Source organism: Schistocerca gregaria, chromosome 4 (genome assembly GCF_023897955.1).
Source record: "Schistocerca gregaria isolate iqSchGreg1 chromosome 4, iqSchGreg1.2, whole genome shotgun sequence".
Taxonomy (NCBI): domain Eukaryota; kingdom Metazoa; phylum Arthropoda; class Insecta; order Orthoptera; family Acrididae; genus Schistocerca; species Schistocerca gregaria.
The window spans coordinates 391,094,173-391,113,582 of NC_064923.1; the positions used below are offsets into that span (position 1 = coordinate 391,094,173).

General features: G+C 41.4%; 1 protein-coding gene across 3 annotated transcripts in view; it reads left to right on the forward strand.

The window, feature by feature from the left end:
* The window catches only part of LOC126268196 (PHD finger protein rhinoceros), a 199,618-nt gene that overhangs the window by 134,358 nt on the left and 45,850 nt on the right, over positions 1-19,410 (forward strand). For 2 of the 3 annotated variants that reach the window (XM_049973814.1, XM_049973813.1), the window contains exons 15-16: positions 1,492-6,691; positions 15,597-15,741. In XM_049973814.1, coding sequence (XP_049829771.1) covers positions 1,492-6,691; positions 15,597-15,741 — 5,345 coding nt within the window. The remainder of the gene's footprint in view (positions 1-1,491; positions 6,692-15,596; positions 15,742-19,410) is intronic. The other variant, XM_049973815.1, reaches the window with a different exon arrangement.

Genomic DNA, 19,410 nt, shown 5'->3' on the forward strand with positions numbered 1-19,410 from the left:
TTTCATTTAATAATCCAGGCCGCTGTAAGTTTCTCTTAAAACTACTAGGGCTATTGTCACTTGGCACCCCCTGCCTCAATGTCTGAACGGCTGTAAAATGGAAACCATACTGAAAATCAAACTGTTTTATTTGCAACATGTAGCTATACCTTCCAGTTACTGTAGTTCCAGTACATAGTCACCAATACAGCTTAAGACATTTGTCATAGCATGGTACCAAATTTTCAATACCCTCATCATAGATGGCAGCCGCTTGTGCTTTCAGCCATTTCTCTGTGCTAATCTGCAGCTTCTTAATTGTGCCAAAATGCTATCTTTCTGGCCAGTGTTTCATCCGAGTAAAGAGATGAAAATCAGAGGGAGCCAAGGCTGGGCTGTAGGAGTGTCTTTGTTGCAGCTGCAGTGTACAGCTGAGCATTCTCATGAAGTAGACCAATGCCTGATAGCAACATTCTCTTTGATTGTTCTGAATTGCCTTTCCCAGATCTTCATGAGAGATGCTATATGAGGCTGCAGTGATGGATATGCCATGTTCCGTGAATAGCACCAACAAAACTCCTTTTTAGACTCAGACTTACAGCTGGATCACTTTTGCTTGCACTTTTTTGGTTTACTGAGGAAATGAGGATGTATCCACTGTTTGGATTGCAGTTTTATTTCTCCATTTTTGAAATGCACCCGAGTCTCGTCCCCAGTAAGAATTTCATTCAACAATCATTTCTTTCATTGTGATAGCACTGGAGAAATGTTGATGTGGTGCCCATTTGCTGTTTTTTGTGATTGTTGGACAGCATCTTGAGAACCACAATTTTCTTAAATTGTCTGATCCACACGCTAAACCAGATCATCCATTGACACTTGCTTTCTTCCCTAATCACATGCACCGTGAATGTCTGTATGTCCTCCTTCAAAGTTTCTGCACTATTACCACACTTTGTTGTCTCTCATGGAAGTTTTGCCATACGTATTACTCATTTGTTAACGAATTTTGGCTGTGTTGTGCCCTTCAGCAAGAAGAAGTGACTGACAGCACACACTTCACAGGAGACAATATTGTTCTAGGTATGTTAACGTGCTCACTACATGCTCAGTACTGACAAATGTGATGGGCGGATGAGACACGCTGCAGGACGCATATACTCAAGGCTTCTTTCGGTTTTCACTGTGGTTTTAATTTCATTGCCCACCAGACCTTTAAAAAAATCTCTCGTATGCTCCAGGCATGTAGTCACTTTCTGACCTATCACAATGGTTAAATATCATATAGTTTAAAATACCTGCAAAAGTAGCTTGGGTATTTTCTTTAAATATGACCATCTTATTTGTACCATTATAATTATTGAAATTCATTGTAGTTGTACTCTGGGCCTCATTTTAGATTTATTCACTGTTTGCAGTCACACCACATGTTAGTGAATGTCAAAATTTCAAAGTAAAATACTTTGTCTGTTGTTTCAAAATCTTAAAATAAACTGCGTTGTCTGTTTACAGGAAAGTTCCAGCAGAACGCAAGACTACCAGCAATCGTACCCGCAAAAGTCTTTCAGTCAGAGAGCGACCGAAGGTTAAAGGCCGCCCCACTTCTAAAGCCTCAGCAGTCACTTCACGTACCGGAACCACACGGGACAGCTCTAGTGATGAAGAACGGCGACCCGTGCAACCTAGTGAAAGAACACGTGCACGTCAGAGGCGGCACGAAACGGATACCCCAAAGTCAGCAACACCGTCGGCTTCCGGTTCGGGATCCGGAGGTTCAGCATCGGGCTCAGGCTCCGGTTCTAGATCACCGTCAGCAGGCTCAGGTTCGAGTAGTGACGAATTGCTTCCAGTGCCTGCCCACTCCCGTGCCCGTGCGCCGGATATCTACTCGGATACAGATTCGGATGGAGGTCGGCAACAGGCACACCCCTTGCGCACCAAGGCAGCTGTCAAAGAGTTCTCATCACACGCCAAAGCCAGCCGTCCAGCACTTGAAAATGGTACAGAACGTTCAAAGACAGCTACTCCATCTGTGAACAAAAAAGGGAGCCGCGAGGTAGTTGGTGGATCTACTTCAGAAGGGACCATTTCCAAAGGCAAGGAACCTTCCAAATCTACTACACCAGTAAAGAAGGAATTTGATCCTACAGAACTAATAGTACCTCAAAGGCAAGCAGCCAAGAAAGCAACTGAAAGTATTCGTTGTTCGCAAGGGAGACCTAAAGAGCAGACTAGTACTGAACAGCAAGACCTTGTTAAGACATCTCCACCAGTAATTGAGGAACCCAAGAATAAGCCTAAAACAAAACACAAAGGTAAAGAAATAAAGGAGTCAAAATCTGGTAAAGAAGGGAAAACAGGAGATATCTATGATTTTGAGAAAGATGTAGGTGAGGCTCAAGAAATTTTGGCCTATGTTCCTCAAAGGCAGGCGGCTAAGAAAGCGGCAGCACACATTAAAAGTGGCATGACTAAACCAACCACTGAACCTGAAGCAGATGCTTCAAAGGTGAAGAAGGACGTTACAGATTCAACTAAAGTGAAGAAGGAACAAGAAAGTACAAAATTCAAGAAGGATGAAAATGACAAGCAGAAAATTGTAAAAAGTGTAGAAAACAAATTGGTGGAAAGCAAAACTGGGGAAGCAAAACACCTTGAGAGAAGTAAAAGTGTTTCGAAAAGTAGAGATGCCGTCTCCTCTTCCTCGTCTTCGTCTTCGTCATCAGATTCATCGTGCAGCTCAGAAAGTGAAGAAGACACAGACACAAAACCTAAAGCTCCATCTAGAATTGTAAAGAGGGAAAGGAACACTAAATCTAATGACAAGAGGAGTTCTTTAGACAGTATCCCATCTGTGCAAAAGCAGGGTGAGAGTGGTGTTAAGAAATCTGCATCTGTTTCTGATAAAAAGAATGTAAGGGAATCTCTTGAGGACCGGCCCTTTCTCAACAAGGAAGACCAGTCCTCAGATTCTATATCTGGATCCGGTAGTGGCAGCAGTTCCTCTGGATCAGCTGACTCAGACAGTGAGGTTGAGACAGAAAAGGCGAAGGATGCAAAGTCTAATATCAAGGCCTCACTCAAAGGTGAACAGACTCAAGTCCATGGCAGTGGAAGAAATAATGCAGACTCTGAGCTCACAATCGGTAGCAGGAAATTCAAGAAGGCGCCTGACAAGAAGCTTAAAACTTCCGACGGGCGGCCTGAACTTGTATTTCAGCCGCCGAATACTGAGACAGAAAAATCAAGAGCAAAAGGGTCAGAGATCACAACAGGGACAACCACCACCACCACCACTACCACCACCATCACCACCACTACAAGCACCACTGCCACCACAAGCACCACTACCACCACAAGCACCTCCACCACAACCACCTCCAACGCAGCCACCACAACCACCACCACCGTTCCTACTACCACAAGCAGCAGCAGCAGCACCCAGAAATTTGAAAACAGTAATAGACTCAGAGATACTGATGTCAGGGCAGGAAATACGCCTGGGATCTCATCAGGGTTGGACCATCCCATCAAACCATCCGTTGAAACAATCTCATCAAGCGAAGGACCTTGCACCAAGGGTACTTCGCGAGCTTCCGAGTCCACGCCCATATCTGCGGCGGTACAGCAGCTCAGTCCTAAAAAGGAACAGTCTAACACGACAACAGAAGCAAGGAAGAGAAAACCAGGAGATGGGGCTGAAGATACAGAACTGTACAGTCAAGTTATCAATTTGTCCAGCAGCCTTGAAGCACGTTCAGATGATACGCTCCATCAAAAGACCTGCGACACCTCCACCAAATCTCCGCTCAAGCAAGCTTCGAAAGCAGAAGAAAAACCATTAGATACTGAAGTATCTGAAGAGGTTAAGAAAAATACCAAAAAGATTTCCAGTAACATAAAAAGTACAGATGACCAGCCAAGCAAGAAAATTGAACGGGAGTCATTGGCGAGCAAACTCGAAAGAGAAATTGCTCAGAGAAAGGCAGAGAGAGATCCAATTGGAAGGAAAACATCAAAAAGTTCTTTAGACAAACTCTTGGAAAAACGGGATAAAATTGAAAAACTCTTTGGTTCGAAGGTAGATGAAGAGTCTGAAAAAGATACGGATCATCCCATTAATAAAGAACTTCCAAAAGAACTGTCTGTGAAAAACAAATCCCCACCAAAAAGTCAAGAGAAGCATTTACCAATTAAGGAAGAGAAGTTGGAAACGAATGTTTCAAAGGAGAAAACTCCCGTCAGAGAATCTCTATCAATGGTCAAAGAAAAGCTTTCTGTGTCACGGGAGACTAAGAAACCGTCACCACGAGAGATGTCACCTAGAAATGTAAATAAAAGTAAGGAAACCAGTGATTTAGAGAGTGCAAAGAAAGTTTCAGTTCCTGATGTTATTGAAGGAAAAGAAATAATAAATAAAAGCTCTAAAGTGAATTCTGTCATTGCAGACAGCATTGATAAAAAGCAGAAGAATGGAGAAAATGATTCAGTCATTAAGAAAGCAGAGAAAGATCTTTTCACTAAGAATGGAGATAAGGAAATCTTTCCAAAGAATGATAACTGCAATCTGTTAGAGACAGGAGTTACTGAAATAGGCATTCCAAGTGTTACAGAAACTGCTGATGAAGAAAAGGGGAAGAAAAAGTCAAAACAAATACCCAGATGTAGGAAGAAAGAAGTAAGTGTTTTGAGTGATCCTGATAGCAGTCTGGAAACTAAAATGAATGGTCCTAAAGCGGAGCCAGTGGATGCAGCACCTTCGTGTGAAGTAGTACCAGATGTTAATGTAACTGAAGTTCAGTGCCTGTCTGAAATAAAAGATATTAAGGGAATACCAGTCACTGTTGAATCTGTTTCTGATGTGATACATGACAAACCTAAAAATGAAAGTAATGTAATTCATAAAGAAGATGTGACGCCAAAAATTCAAAGTGAAAAGTTAGCAAAAGAAGAGGAATTGGATGAAAAACTTATTTGTAACAAGAATCAGAACAGTGATCACGTGATAAGAAATTCAAGTGGTTTTGACTCATTAGCAACTGTTCCAGCTCCACCTGAAAGGACCTGTAGTTCAGACACAGTTCAAGATGATCAAGAATCAACTGTTGCAAGTGTTCCACCTGTAGAGACACGCAGAATTTCCTCAAGAACACCATCTCTAAATTCTTCTCTTTCCCAGCATCCACAGAGATCCATATTTTCACCCCAACAGCCATCAAAGGACCCAGGGGTTGCTGAACTGTTTGATTTTGAGAATGACATTTTGGCAGTTGATGAAACAGCAGATGATGGTTTTGGAATTCCACGTGATCCAGATGAGATGATGCGGGCTCCATTATCTTTCTCTTTTAGTAATGAATTTTTGTTCAAGGAAGACTCTAAAGAGGATAGCGCCCGTGAAACTTTGAACCTTGTGGAAAAATTGCGTTTGGACTATGCCAAAAAATCAACTGCTGGTCAGCCAGAAACAGGTTCTGTTGCTGAGTCAACACCTGCACAAGTTTCTCGAGATACTGCGTCACCACGTCCATTAGCACCACCGCCGCCGCCACCCATGACACCAGTACCACCACCTCCAACATCTACTCCACCTCCACAGCCACAGCAACAGCAACAGCAACCACCAGCAACATTACCACCACCGCCATCACAACCAGTACCATCTCTACCACCACCTTCACAACCACTGCCATCAGCTGTACCAGTGCAGCAACAGCAGCAGCAGCAGCAACAACAACAACAACCACAACAACAACCACCTCCACCACCAACACCAGCAGCACCGCCACCACCACCGCCGCCGCCGCCATCACCTCTACCACAGCCTCCATCACTGCCACCACCGCCTCCACCTCCACCACTTACACCTACACCCCACTCAGATGACTCCTTGATCTCAGTTGAGCATTCGCATGGAGTTAATGTTCAGGAAATTGAACCAATAAGTCAAACATTGCCTCAGCCACAACCTCTCCTTTCTTCACTCCCACCACCGCAACCACTTCCTCCTCCACAAACACCGCAATCCACTTCTGAACTGCAGACAAATGATCTCCTCCTCCAACCACCCACAGAAAACCCTGATCCTTCTAGAACACAACCACGACCAACTTATCCTGACAGCTATGGGTATGAGTGTCCAGAAGGAGAAACGTCGTTGCCTGGATGTGAAGGTGCTGGACATGGAGGACGCGGGGGACCAGGTCCTGGTCAGGCAGATGAGAGATGGGTTCCACCCAGTGGGGCTGGCTCTGTGTATGAGCCTGCACCGTATGCTGAACTACGGGCACGCTCAAAGTGGTCAGATTCAGAGATGATACCAAACAGGAGATCATCAACATCATCGCTTACTTCATCAACGTGCTCATCACAACGTGAAGACCCGGCATCAGTCAGTTGTGACATCCCTGGTGGGGGTGCAGGACGACATGATGAACTATCTGCTCTGAACAGTGATCCTACTGGCAGTGCTTATGGTCCATATCCACCTTGTGCATTGACGGATGTACCACCATTTCGCTACTCAGAAGCTGCACCATACGTGGGTCCAGCATCTGTTGCCCTGTATCCTACAGCTGCTACTGTACCATGCGCCTTTTCATCTCCAGGTCATGGCACTGGACCAGGACATGGAGCAGCTGTTTTCCCACCACCGCCACCTCACTCACATTATCCCCCAGCTGCTTATTCGACTCATCCTCTCCTTCAAACGGTGAGTTTTGATAGTTGTATTGACCAATTTTAAGTACAAAGTCTACTAGTAATGTTTATTAGATAACATCTTGCCACCTTCCTTCCTTCCTTCCTCCTCCTCCTCCTCCTCCTCCTCCTCTTCTTCTTCTTCTTCTTCTTCTTCTTCTCTTTCTTCTTCTTCTTCTTCTTTGTCCTTTCTCTTGTTTTATAGCTTGATAAAAGGAAAGTTTCTAAATTGGATTTTTGTGTGTTTTTTTTCTTTTTTTTTACCATTTTCATTATGAAAGACAGTTTTTGAAATTTATTTGGTCATATGAATTCTGTATGGCAGTACCTACACATAACTAAGTTCATGAGTAAAAAGGTATTAACTATGAGAGAACTGCCATTTTCTTATGCCTTTAAACTGACACATTTGAAACATTAAATTCTTTATGTTTTTGAAAATATGTTCTGGTGTGGTTTTGGAACTCATCATATGAACCAAATATTTATATTTAGTTTCATAGATTTTTGGTTCGAGTAATATGTAACTTTCACAGCAACTACAGAAGTCCATGTGACACTTCTGTGAAAACCCTTTGAGATACTCAGTAGCATATAAGTACATAAGGTACCTATGATTTCAACTTCTTTTGCTCTAACACAAGAACACTGTAACATTTTTACATGAAAAAGCATAACCACAAGATGCAAATTGCACACAACAGACAACACACAAGTGGCCAGTGGATCCTTGTGCTCCGGCCCATATAATCATTAGTTCTAATGGGGAGTGCAACCGATAGGCCCAGTGGCCTCTAGTGGCTGAATCAAGCACAGACTTCACACCCGAACTGTGAAGCAGGAAACACTGAAATTTGATAGTTACAGCACTCCTCTTCCTTCACAAAGAAGAGAGCCCTATGCTCACGTCCATTTCTTGTATCATCAAAGTTGGTCGATGTTCATGCAACATGCCGCTACCGGTACGTAGTGTAGGAAGTGGTGCGATTGCGGACAGGTGCGGTGCCCACCTCCCTGTGAGAGACCATACAGTAGGACAGGCAACACTGGCACGGCTTCCATCTCCATGTCCAAGTCCAACCCTGATGAAGGAGCTTGCAATGAAGATGTGATGCAGGCTGCGATGGATGCGGCAGCAGTGGAGGTGTTGACTGCGACAGCGTAGGAGGCGGGGTCCAGCCTCAGCCTCCGACAAAAGAAGGGGCATCCACAGTAGAGAAGACAGTTGCAAAGGCACCGGCACCAGTGACTGAGAATGTAAGGCCACTGGGCACAGTGTAGGAGACAGATAGGTAGGCAGAGGATGCTAGGGTGATGGAGGCACGCGCAGTGCAAAGCTGCTCATGTGAGGTCATAGCTGGTTAAAGTGTCGCGACAACCTACCCTCAGCAGTGCAGATGACGCAGAGTCATCGGCCATGGTGACTCTCGATGGTACTGCACCGGCACCCATTTCAGTCAGTGGCCAAAACTGTGAGCCCAGACAACTGTTCAACATCAGGAGAATTGTGGAGCTGGTGTCAACAGATGTCCTGGCATTGGCTAAAGCAGATGTAGCAGAGTCTAGCACTGATAGCCATGCAACAAGTCTACTGGATCTTTATGTCCAACAGGGGTAAACCTATAAGAACTGAGAAACCAATCAAGAGCCATTTCAGGGACACATCCGAAACCTATCTTTTCATTTGAGTCTTAAATGTTCATACTAGTAGTTTTGCTTCCTAGTTTGATTGTGGATGGAAAGGAGGAGGCGTAACTTGATGAACATCACTTTTTTTATAGAAATCTTCAAATTCCTGAGATACAACTGGGGGCCATTGTCCATAACTAATATATACATGAAACCTTCCATTGCAAAAATTGTTTGCAGAGATACAATTGTTGTCACTGCAGAAGTAGACACATCTGGAAACTTAGAATTTACTTAAATCACAAGAAGCTATTAGAAATTCAAAAAAGGTTCCACAAAATGTACAGGAATTCATTCCCAAGGCTGCTATGAAGTTGGCTATGGCGACAAAGATGCACAGTGTTGCTGTCTGGTGGGTGGCACACTGTGGACAGGCTGCAACAACTTATACTATTTCCCCATTAATCCCTGGCCAAAAGACATGTCTGCATGCTACCACTTTTCTACATGACACACCCCTTGTAATGAACACATAACCTCACACTGATGGGCAGATGGGTCTACAATCTGGGAAGCAGTGTCCTCCCTAGATAACAGCAGAACTCTATCTCAAACAGAAAGATGGTTTTATAACACAAAATAATTTCTTATAGGGTCAGAAGAAGGGCCTCGAAGTTTATCCAGCCAACCATATTGCACAAAAGAAACAACTTGACACAAAACTGGATCAGTGGCCATCATGGCTGCAATTTTAGTGCTAGTAATAAGAAAACCATGAACAACATTTTTAGTTTCCATGTCTAAATGAAAACAAAGCAGTTCCTCTTTATCAAATTCTGGATCTGGACAAATTGACGAACGCGATAAGGTGTCAGCCTTTGTATGTAGTGTTGTGGGTCAAAAATGTATCTCATTGTATCATGACAGGAAAGGAGCCTACCACTGTGAGTGATGTGTGGTTTTGACTGGCCAGGACGCCAAAGGGTTAAAAAGAGATACCAGTGATTTGTGGTCTGTGATCAGGTGAAACTTAGACCCGTTTAGGAAAACATTAATTTTTTTTAAGCAAACATAATCTCTAAAACTTTTTTCTCTATCTGAGAATAAAGCTATTTCGCTGAATTTAAGGTTTTAGAGACATAGGCAGTAGGGCGTTCTGATCTGTCCATATACTTATGAGCAAGGATGACAAGGCAGCTGATCTGAGGTGTGCACATGGTCGTGACCTGGCTGAAAAATGACCTGCAGCTGAGATTTCAACAACTTGAATGCCCAGTCACAAGCCGAGGACCTTTGGAAAGGAACATCTTTATATAATAATGCATGGAGTGGTTGCGCCAGAGTAGCAGCACCTGGCATGAATTTGTGGTAGTATGCAATTTTGCCTAAAAATGCATGTAATTTCTTGACAGACATGGAGTGTGGCAACGTGACAGTAGCATCAATAATGCTAATGAGCTGCTAATTCTGTGTGGTGTCTGTTGTTTCAGATATGTTCAAAAGAACAGACACCATGCATTCATATAATAATATATAATAAATAAATAATAGAGGGTTGAAAAAATTGTGTCTTGTCCAAATTGTACTTTAAACCTGCAGCCTCTAAAAACAAAAAACAAACACACACAGGTTCTGCAAATGTCCCTCTGTGGAGGTGCCAGACACTAGTGTGTCATCTAAATAGTTGATGTAGCCTGGAACTTTTGCAATGTGTCACTCTAAAAATAGACGAAAAATAGTTGGTGCACTTGTCACACTGAAAGGTAAAAACTGGAATTGATAAAGCCCAAATCGTGTATTGATAACTAGAAAGTGTTTAGATTCCTAGTATAGCAGCAGCTGGAAATATGCATTGCTAAGACAGTCTTTGAAAAGTAGTGGCCTCCCAATAATTTTGCTAGCAGCTCATCAGGAAATGGTAAAGGATACGTATCAATGGTTGACTTGCCATTAATTGATTTTGTTAAACCATTGTAAAGGTGTAATTTACCTGTAGAAATACCATCACCAGTGGTGTTGACCATTCACTGAAAGAAATAGGTTGAATAACATAAAGGTATTGAAGATGGTCTAATTCTGCTTTCAGTTCAACTTGTTAGTTACCAGCACTGGGTGGGCCTGAATTTAAAAATAAAAATAAAAAAAAAAGCTGGCGGACTATTTCATCATAATGTGAGCCTAAAATTCTGTTGCATTACGCATTCCTGGAGAAAATAAACAGGAAAATTTGGCACAGAGAGCATCTAACTGTTGTTATGGAAATTGATCAGAAAGCAAATGCTCTTCGTCATCGATGGAGAATCCAAATAGTTTAAAAGAGTCCAAACCAAACCGATTTACAGTGTACGCGTTTCACATAACTAGGAATGATAAAGAACAACGACAGCCTTGTAAGTCACAGCTGCAGAAAACTGTTCAGTGTATATCTTACTTGGAAACACCATGTCTGCTGACGCACTGTTCACATCCATGTTCCTTTCATCCTCGGTGAGGTTCTGAAGGGAGCTACACACAGAAGCAGTGCGTCCCTTTTTTATGGGCCCTTTTATATGTTGCCAAGCACTCAGTGCACATGGTACATTCATTTTGAATGAAACAGTATGTGCATGAATGCAGCAGAGCATGAGGCTGTTGATGTTGTGACATGAACTGATTGTTGTCACAATTGATGATTACCTCTATGACATTGAAATATCTGTTGGACTGCTGCAGTAGCTTCTCCATTCCCTTGTGAACTGACTGAAGGCTGGGAGGGGTGTGAGGAACTGATTTCTTAAATTTACAGGCTTCTATCTGATTACCTGCAGCGCATGAAACTTCAAATGACGGAGCTATGTTTAATATTTCTGTAAGCATGGGATTTGCACACAGTGGAACCCACTATTGAACTTCCCTTGTAGGAGCAAGACGTACAATTGCATCTTGAACCATTTGATCCGCGTGGATACCTTATAACACTTGTCACAAAATTATGATGATGACTGTCTATGTAGTTCTGTGCGCACGCTCTGTATAACTGTTGTGGCAAGGGTAAAACTCCATATAAGCAGCAAAGCAGCAATAATGTGAGTACATTGACAGTGATGGGTAGAAAGAATCTTGATAGGTAGAAAGAAACTCATACATCTGATCATAGAAAGACTTGAAGGTTCTTGTAAGGGCCAAGCTGACACAACAGCTGATACACGTGAGGTGATATATATATATATATATATATATAGTGCCTTCCACAAGTTTATGCCTCTTACCCCAGTTGCACGGAAATTTTGTCGCAGGCATTTTCCATAAGTGTCCCAGTCTCCTGCTATGCAGGGAACAGCAGCGAATATTTTGTTGGCGGGGCTGCATGTTGTGCTGATGTAGTCGTAGTAACTGTCAGCACATGCTGTTGCATGAGAGGAAAATTAATAACTGCCTCCACGGAAATTAAACTCAAAGGACCAATGACTAAAGTAGAAAATGCAGAGTCAAATTCCATTCTCATCACCAAAGTGATCTGACCCTAGAACAGTGGAACTTTAGCGCATGAGAAAGCTTAAACACACAAGAGACAAAGCACATACAACAGACAACACAGAAGTGGCTGGAAGAGGCTTGCGCTGTGGCTTATACTGGCTGAGGCAGCTAAGTCATAACACCCCTTGGTATCTCCACAACCGTAATAGATACAACTATGATGTTTGGACAGTGAATTTCAGGGACACGAGCTACTTGAATACACCACATTTTATGTTTGTGCAATTTTTATTACAGAGATATGAGGCCATCTTTGGTTTTTTTTTTTTTTTTAATGGAACCTGATGTTAAATTTTATCGTAATATGATTGGCTTAAAAAGACGGTTTCAAATATGTGTATGTCGTAATATTTAGGCAAATAGCTTTTGAGACACAGATGTGTTCTCATTGCGTGTTCATCAGTCGAAGCGGTGTTGTCCAGTGCGACCTTTCCTGTTGTGTAGAGTACATGAAACGTTGTTCGTCCTTCGAAGCAATGTTGTCCAGTTGTACCTTTCCTGTTGTGTAGAGTACATGAAATGTCACGAGTCCGTCCTTGCACAAATACGTCCATTTACCTGACAATCGTGAGACATACTGCGATATTTTGTGCAAAAATTAACTGATGATGTGATGCAAATATTATTCAGTTATTTGACAACTGTGATACCAAAATAGTAGACAACATATAGTATTAAAGTACTACAAGATGTTAATACATTTTAAGTAACAGAAATACAAATGTAAATGAGGAGGCCCTTATTGGATACAATTATTTTGTACATATTTGTTTTTTATTTGAAAATATTTACTATTGATCACAATACAAAGCAAATGTACACTAAGATACAAAATACATACTGTACTTGATACAAAACTTTACTGAAGCATGTGCTCAAAATGCTTCCCCTCTGCTGCAATGCACATTTGTAGTCGCCGTTCGAATGATTTGTGAATGGCTGCGAGGGTGTCACATGAGATATCAGTGCACGCTTCGATGATATGTTGCTTCATATCATCTGACGTGGTTGGTATTTGAGCATACACTTTATGTTTGATTGCTCCCCACATAAAAAAATCAAGAGGGGTCAAATCAGAAGACAGGTCTGGCCACTTCACTTCAGGAAGTTGTTCTATCCAACAATCCGGGAACTTTTCATTTAACAGCTCTGTAGCCACATGGGAAGAGTGAGCAGGACAGCCGTCATGTTGGAACCACATGCACTGATGCATACTTAGTGGTACCTCTTCCAGCAAAATGGGCAGAACGCTGGGCACGAACTGTGCATAGTTATTTGCCATTTAGTATACCTGGAGTGACGTACGGCCCCACAATGACTTTTGTGACGATGCCACACCACACGTTAACACTTCATGGTTGCTGATGCTGTACCTGTCGTAGCCAATGCGGTTTCTCTATTGACCAGTAATGCATATTTTGCAAATTCACATTACCGTGGTTGGTGAACGTCGCTGCATCAGTAAAAAGCACCTGTTGAATAAACGTTGGATCGTCTCGTAGGCTCTGCAGAGCAAGCCGGCAAAATTCCTGGCGCCATTCGAGATCCACACCGAAGAGTGCTTTATGTAATGAGAGGTGAAAAGGGTGAAATCTATGTCGGTGCAATATGCGTGGGACACCTCTCTGACTTACACCACATTCCGAGGCAATACATTGTGACGAAACAGTAGGTCATTACGTGCCAATGCTAGAACATCCTCTTCATGTTCCTCGCCAGTTGCAGTTTTCTGCCTTGTCCGCTGTATGGCATTCCATGACCCCGATTCAAGTAGTTTCTTGCAAATGCGTGCAAGAAGCTGGCACATAGGACGCTCACAATGAGGATACAGCTCTCCATATTGCTTTATTGCTCTACCAGCATTTCTTCTGCTTTCACCATACACTAGAAGCATATCTAACTTTTCTTCGTTGGTGTACATGTCTACTCCAAGAAAATGTGACGTCTCATTACCCCAGCGGCACATTTATACCCTTCTCTCCAGCTACCTCGTGCTTCACCTTGCGGCATTATCGAGAAGCAGGAAAACAATGCCTTCCCTGTTTAGTTCCTCAGTGGTCAACAGGAAAGGGTGCATTGGACAACACCGCTTCGAAGGACAAACACAATACGAGAACATATCTGTGTCTCAAAAACTATTCACCTAAATATTATGATATACACATATTTGAAACCATCTTTGTAAGTCCATCACATTACGCTTAAATTTAACATAGAGTTCCATTTAAAAAATTCAAAGATGGCGACATATCTCTGTAATGAAAACTAGCACAAACATGAAATGTGATGTACTTAAGTAGCCCCTGTCCCTGCAGTTCACTGTCCAAATGGCATCTTTGTCTCTATTACGGTTGGGGAGAGTCAAGGGATGTTATGACTTAGCTGCCTCATCCTGTATAGTCATCAGTTCTAACAAGGGGTGCAGCCAGTAGACTGTGCCTCACTAACCCCCATTATATTCAAATTTGTATCTGTGTTGTAGGTAATATCTGTTTGCAACAGCAAGGTGTAAGGAAGGGATGTCCAGACATATGTACATCCTATTTTTTCTGTACAGTACCTCATGTTATGAGTCTTGTGTTCCATTTTGGTAGTTTTGACTCTTGAATTCCTTTGTTGTAACATGGTTCACACCCATTTAATTGTTGTTTTCATTTCTGTCAGAGGTATATGCAGCATCTCACCTGCTCTAACAATTTGTCATTTTTTCTTCCGATGGTAATGTGTTCCAATGTATAATACAATAGTTATCAAGACCACGGAAGAACAGACATGTCAGTGGCCTGTCGGGAAGTTCATAATTTTGTGAGGAAAAAAAAGGCGGAGGGGAGGCAAGCGGGAGGTAGGGTTGAACACAGATCTCCCGCTTTGAGTCCAACACTGTGATCACACAAACATGATGCCATAGTTCTTGCGATTCACTGATGTTGCTTGGACCGTTCACTGTTTCTATTTTGCTTCATTTTTCACAATTCAGTATACCTTCTGCCTGTTTTCATGTTTCATCTGTATTCAGTTTGTGATGGACAATATACTGGTCCATTTTACCAGTAAGTCTGAGTGGGGTGCAATGGGGAGTTTCCCTATAATGTCAAAATGTTGGTGAAATTGGAAATTACACCTATCTTTATTGCTGCAGTATATTTCTGTGAGCATAAGTTTTCGAGTGTTGCAACACGTTTAACAGGTTCACAAAGTAACTAAAAAAACATTTAATAAACATGATACAGAATTTAGCCCTATCATACTGTCTTAGACTACAATCTTTTTCAAAAGGCGCAGATTCTAAAAATGCATAAATGACATTTGAACAGTTAGAAATCTCTCTGATTGCTGTTATTAGTGTTACTATGTTTTGCGTCTAAGTCATTTTGTAGTGCTATAATTTATTTCATGAACTAGGAAATTTATAGCAGTGATCGAAATAGGGTTAAACCTTTATTGTCCCATGAAGTGGGTATTGCAATGAACTTTTATCTCAGACTTATGCAGAGCAAGGAAAAATCTAATTTTGAGCTTGCCACACATTTAACTTTTTTATAATTTTTTATTCCAATATGTGTAGTATTTCTACAGAGTTTCCTTGCAAATTTATGAGTTTTTGGACTAAAATAATGCTGTTACATGGGCTGACTTGCTTTTTAAGGGATGGCTAGCCAAAATTTATTTTAAAAATATGTTAGTGTATATCCCCTGTTGTGTTAGGTATACCTTTCTGTTCTTGATAATTTTCAGTACAAAAGATGATAACAGAATTTCATTTTGCACATCAGGTTGCAGGTCCAAAACCACCAGACGATGTCCCTCCCATGGCTCCATGTGGGGCTGCTTTCACATCCTCTTCACACAACATGGCTCTTACTGCAGCCATGGTTTCACCACCACCACATACAAGCAGTTACAACGGTACATACTCTGGTTTGTCTATCAGTTTTTTACTTATGTATTTTTTATCATATATTACTGCCATGACGTAGAATATTTTAAGTTTAGATCACTAAATTTGTTTGTATCTTTTCAGTAAGTGTTGATGATATAGAGACATTTATGTGCATCATTCTGAAAAAGAAACCTGATTTTTTTAGTATCAGTTTTTATTTGTACTCATAGTGCACAAAGATTAATCCTTTCACTGCCACAGATGAGCTCTTTGAATTCCATGCTGAGGTGCTTTTGTTATAACTATACTGTTTGCCAAATGCTGGTCCCTGTGCTGAAAGACACCATTCTGGCTTAAGTGAAGTACTTATCATTCAATGTTTCAAAAACTGTTAAGTGAAACAGTTTGATTTTAGCACATCATACAGTCTGATACCTTTACTCAATAAAGAACTGAATTTCTTTTCATTATCCATCATTCTTACTGTGCTCCATCAAAATTAAGTAAAACGGTGTCTGTTCTAGAGACCAGATTCCGGCCGGTATGAAATACTTATCTTTTGATTTTTCGAAAAAATTTTGGTAAAAATGTTTGATATTTGTACATCTTACAGCTGGATATATTTCCTCATTAAAGGACTGAATTTCTTTTCATTATGTCATACTTACTGTGCTGCATCAAATTGGGTAAATTTTTGCATGAAAATTCAAAGAGTTTGAGGATGTAAAAAAGCTTTGCACACAGTTAGATTTTAGCTCATACATTGCAATAAATGAAACATACATAAGATTGAAATTTTATTTAAATTGAGAGCAGAATAATGTCTCATTTCGTTCTTGAGTTACTGGGTTTCATATCTGAAAGACAGTCATGCACATTGCAAATCTTGTGGTCATAACAATTGTCCTACCCAAGATATCAAAACGAAGTTTTCTGCAAATGATAGCACACTGTGAGGCAAATATGTTGTATATGATAAATACTCGAAACTGTTTTATTCACTGAGATTTGGGAGTAACTCATCCACAGCAGTGAGAGATCAGCAGCTCAAGACGCAGTCAGACTTCTGTAGCACTGTAGAAAAGTACAACTGGTACCCATATAAATACCCACAGCACTTGGGGAATGCTGTAGCATGACATGCATTCACGACCACAGTGGAAAAGTTTTAAGCAGTCAATATTTCTTAACTTTAGTAGTAATTGCTTCTTCTGATTTCAGTATAGTTGTTTTTTATTCATGTATGTTATTTCTTATGATGAAGAAAAGAGCAAGGACCATCAAAATTATGCACCCTTGCAACCGCCCCCTCCCACCACCACCTACTCCAGTCCTGTAACCCGGAAGGTGCACACGATAAAAAGGCAGAGCCACATGGGAAAGCACCCATGTGATTTACCTACTGACCTGCCTACACTGTGACGCTTTCTGTGTGGGAATGACCAACACCAACCTATCCGAACTCCGGAGATGGGAACTCGCCCTTCAGTATATCCTCTCTTCTCGATATCCGCCAGGCCTCAACCTCTGCTAATTTCAAGTTGCCGCCGCTCATACCTCACCTGTCTTTCAACAACTTCTTTGCCTCTGTACTTCCGCCTCGACTGACATCTCTGCCCTTACTCTTTGCCTTTAAATATGTCTGCTTGTGTCTGTGTATGTGCGGATGGATATGTGTGTGTGTGCGAGTGTACACCTGTCCTTTATTCCCCCTAAGGGAAGTCTTTCCGCTCCCGGGATTGGAATGACTCCTTACCCTCTCCCTTAAAACCCACATCCTTTCGTCTTTCCCTCTCCTTCCCTCTTTCCTGAAGAAGCAACCATCGAACAAAGATTCCAAGACTTACCAAGCGGGAAAGTGCCGGCAGACAGGCACAATGAACAAAACACACAAACACACACACAGAATTACTAGCTTTCGCAACCGATGGTTGCTTCTTCAGGAAAGAGGGAAGGAGAGGGAAAGACGAAATGATGTGGGTTTTAAGGGAGGGGGTAAGGAGTCATTCTAATCCCGGGAGCGGAAAGACTTCCCTTAGGGGGGAAAAAAGGACAGGTGTACACTCGCACACACACACATATCCATCCGCATATATATATATATATATATATATATATATATATATATATATATATATATATATATATATATATATTAAAAATAAAGATTCCAAGACTTACCAAGCGGGAAAGCGCCGGCAGACAGGCACATGAACAAAACACACAAACACACACACAGAATTACGAGCTTTCGCAACTGGCAGTTGCTTCGTCAGGAAGGAAGGAAGGAGAGGGAAAAATGAAAGGGTGTGGGTTTTAAGGGAGAGGGTAAGGAGTCATTCCAATCCCGGGAGCTGAAAGACTTCCCTTAGGGGAAAAAAAGGACAGGTGTACACTCGCACACACACACACACACACACACACACACACACACACACACACATATCCATCCGCACATACACATACACAGGTGTCTGTGTATGTGCGGATGGATATGTGTGTGTGTGTGTGCGAGTGTACACCTGTCCTTTTTTTCCCCTAAGGGAAGTCTTTCCGCTCCCGGGATTGGAATGACTCCTTACCCTCTCCCTTAAAACCCACACCCTTTCATTTTTCCCTCTCCTTCCTTCCTTCCTGACGAAGCAACTGCCAGTTGCGAAAGCTCGTAATTCTGTGTGTGTGTTTGTGTGTTTTGTTCATGTGCCTGTCTGCCGGCGCTTTCCCGCTTGGTAAGTCTTGGAATCTTTATTTTTAATATATTTTTCCCATGTGGAAGTTTCTTTCTGTTATATATATATATATATATATATATATATATATATATATATATATATATATATATATTACAACTTTGTCGGATTTACATATTTCATAGCTTTCTGGCCTTGTAACATTGGCCAATGTGGTTACTTTGAATGGCTGAAAGCCATGGGAAACTATAATCATATTATTTTCGTAGAATGTGCAGTTCTACATGTTTTAATAACAATGATATCTTCCTCAGCCAAATATTCCAGTCAGAAAATAGTTTCTCATTTGGATCACTGGGCGAGAACAGTTCTGGACGATGTTGTCATGAGAAAAAAACAGATCTGGTGTTTGGCAAATTGGAATATGAAACATTGATCCTTATAATCCGGCAGGTAGGTTAGACAATTTGAAAAGAGAAATATGCAGTGGCAGGAAGAATATAATTTCTTATTAGTTGTGCACAGGTTAACAACACCAAATCAAATAGGAATAATTAAGGAATGATTGTGGAATAAAAAGTTGTTGCTAATGTTGTCATGGAATACAATCGTACATTCTGAAATTATCTGTATTGAAAGATTATCTACGACTTATACAGAAGCCATATTGCAGTTAAGAGTTGAACATTGAAGGGAGGCAGTAATTGAGAAGGACACGAGACAGCTTTGTAGCCTTGCAAAGAAAAACTCTGAAAAGGAATAAAATGTTCATGGAGAAAAAATAATAACTTTGATGATGATTTTGTAATTCTATCACACACAGCAAAGGACCTGGAAGAGTAGCTTAAGGCAATAAATAGAGTCTTGAAAAATGATTGTTAGATGAGCATCATCAAAAACAAAATAAAGACAGTGGAATCTTATAGGGGGTGACGCTAAGGAAAGATGATAAGGAAGAGAGACATTGAAAGTAACAGATGAGTTTTGCCATTTGACTAGCAAAATAATAGATCATGA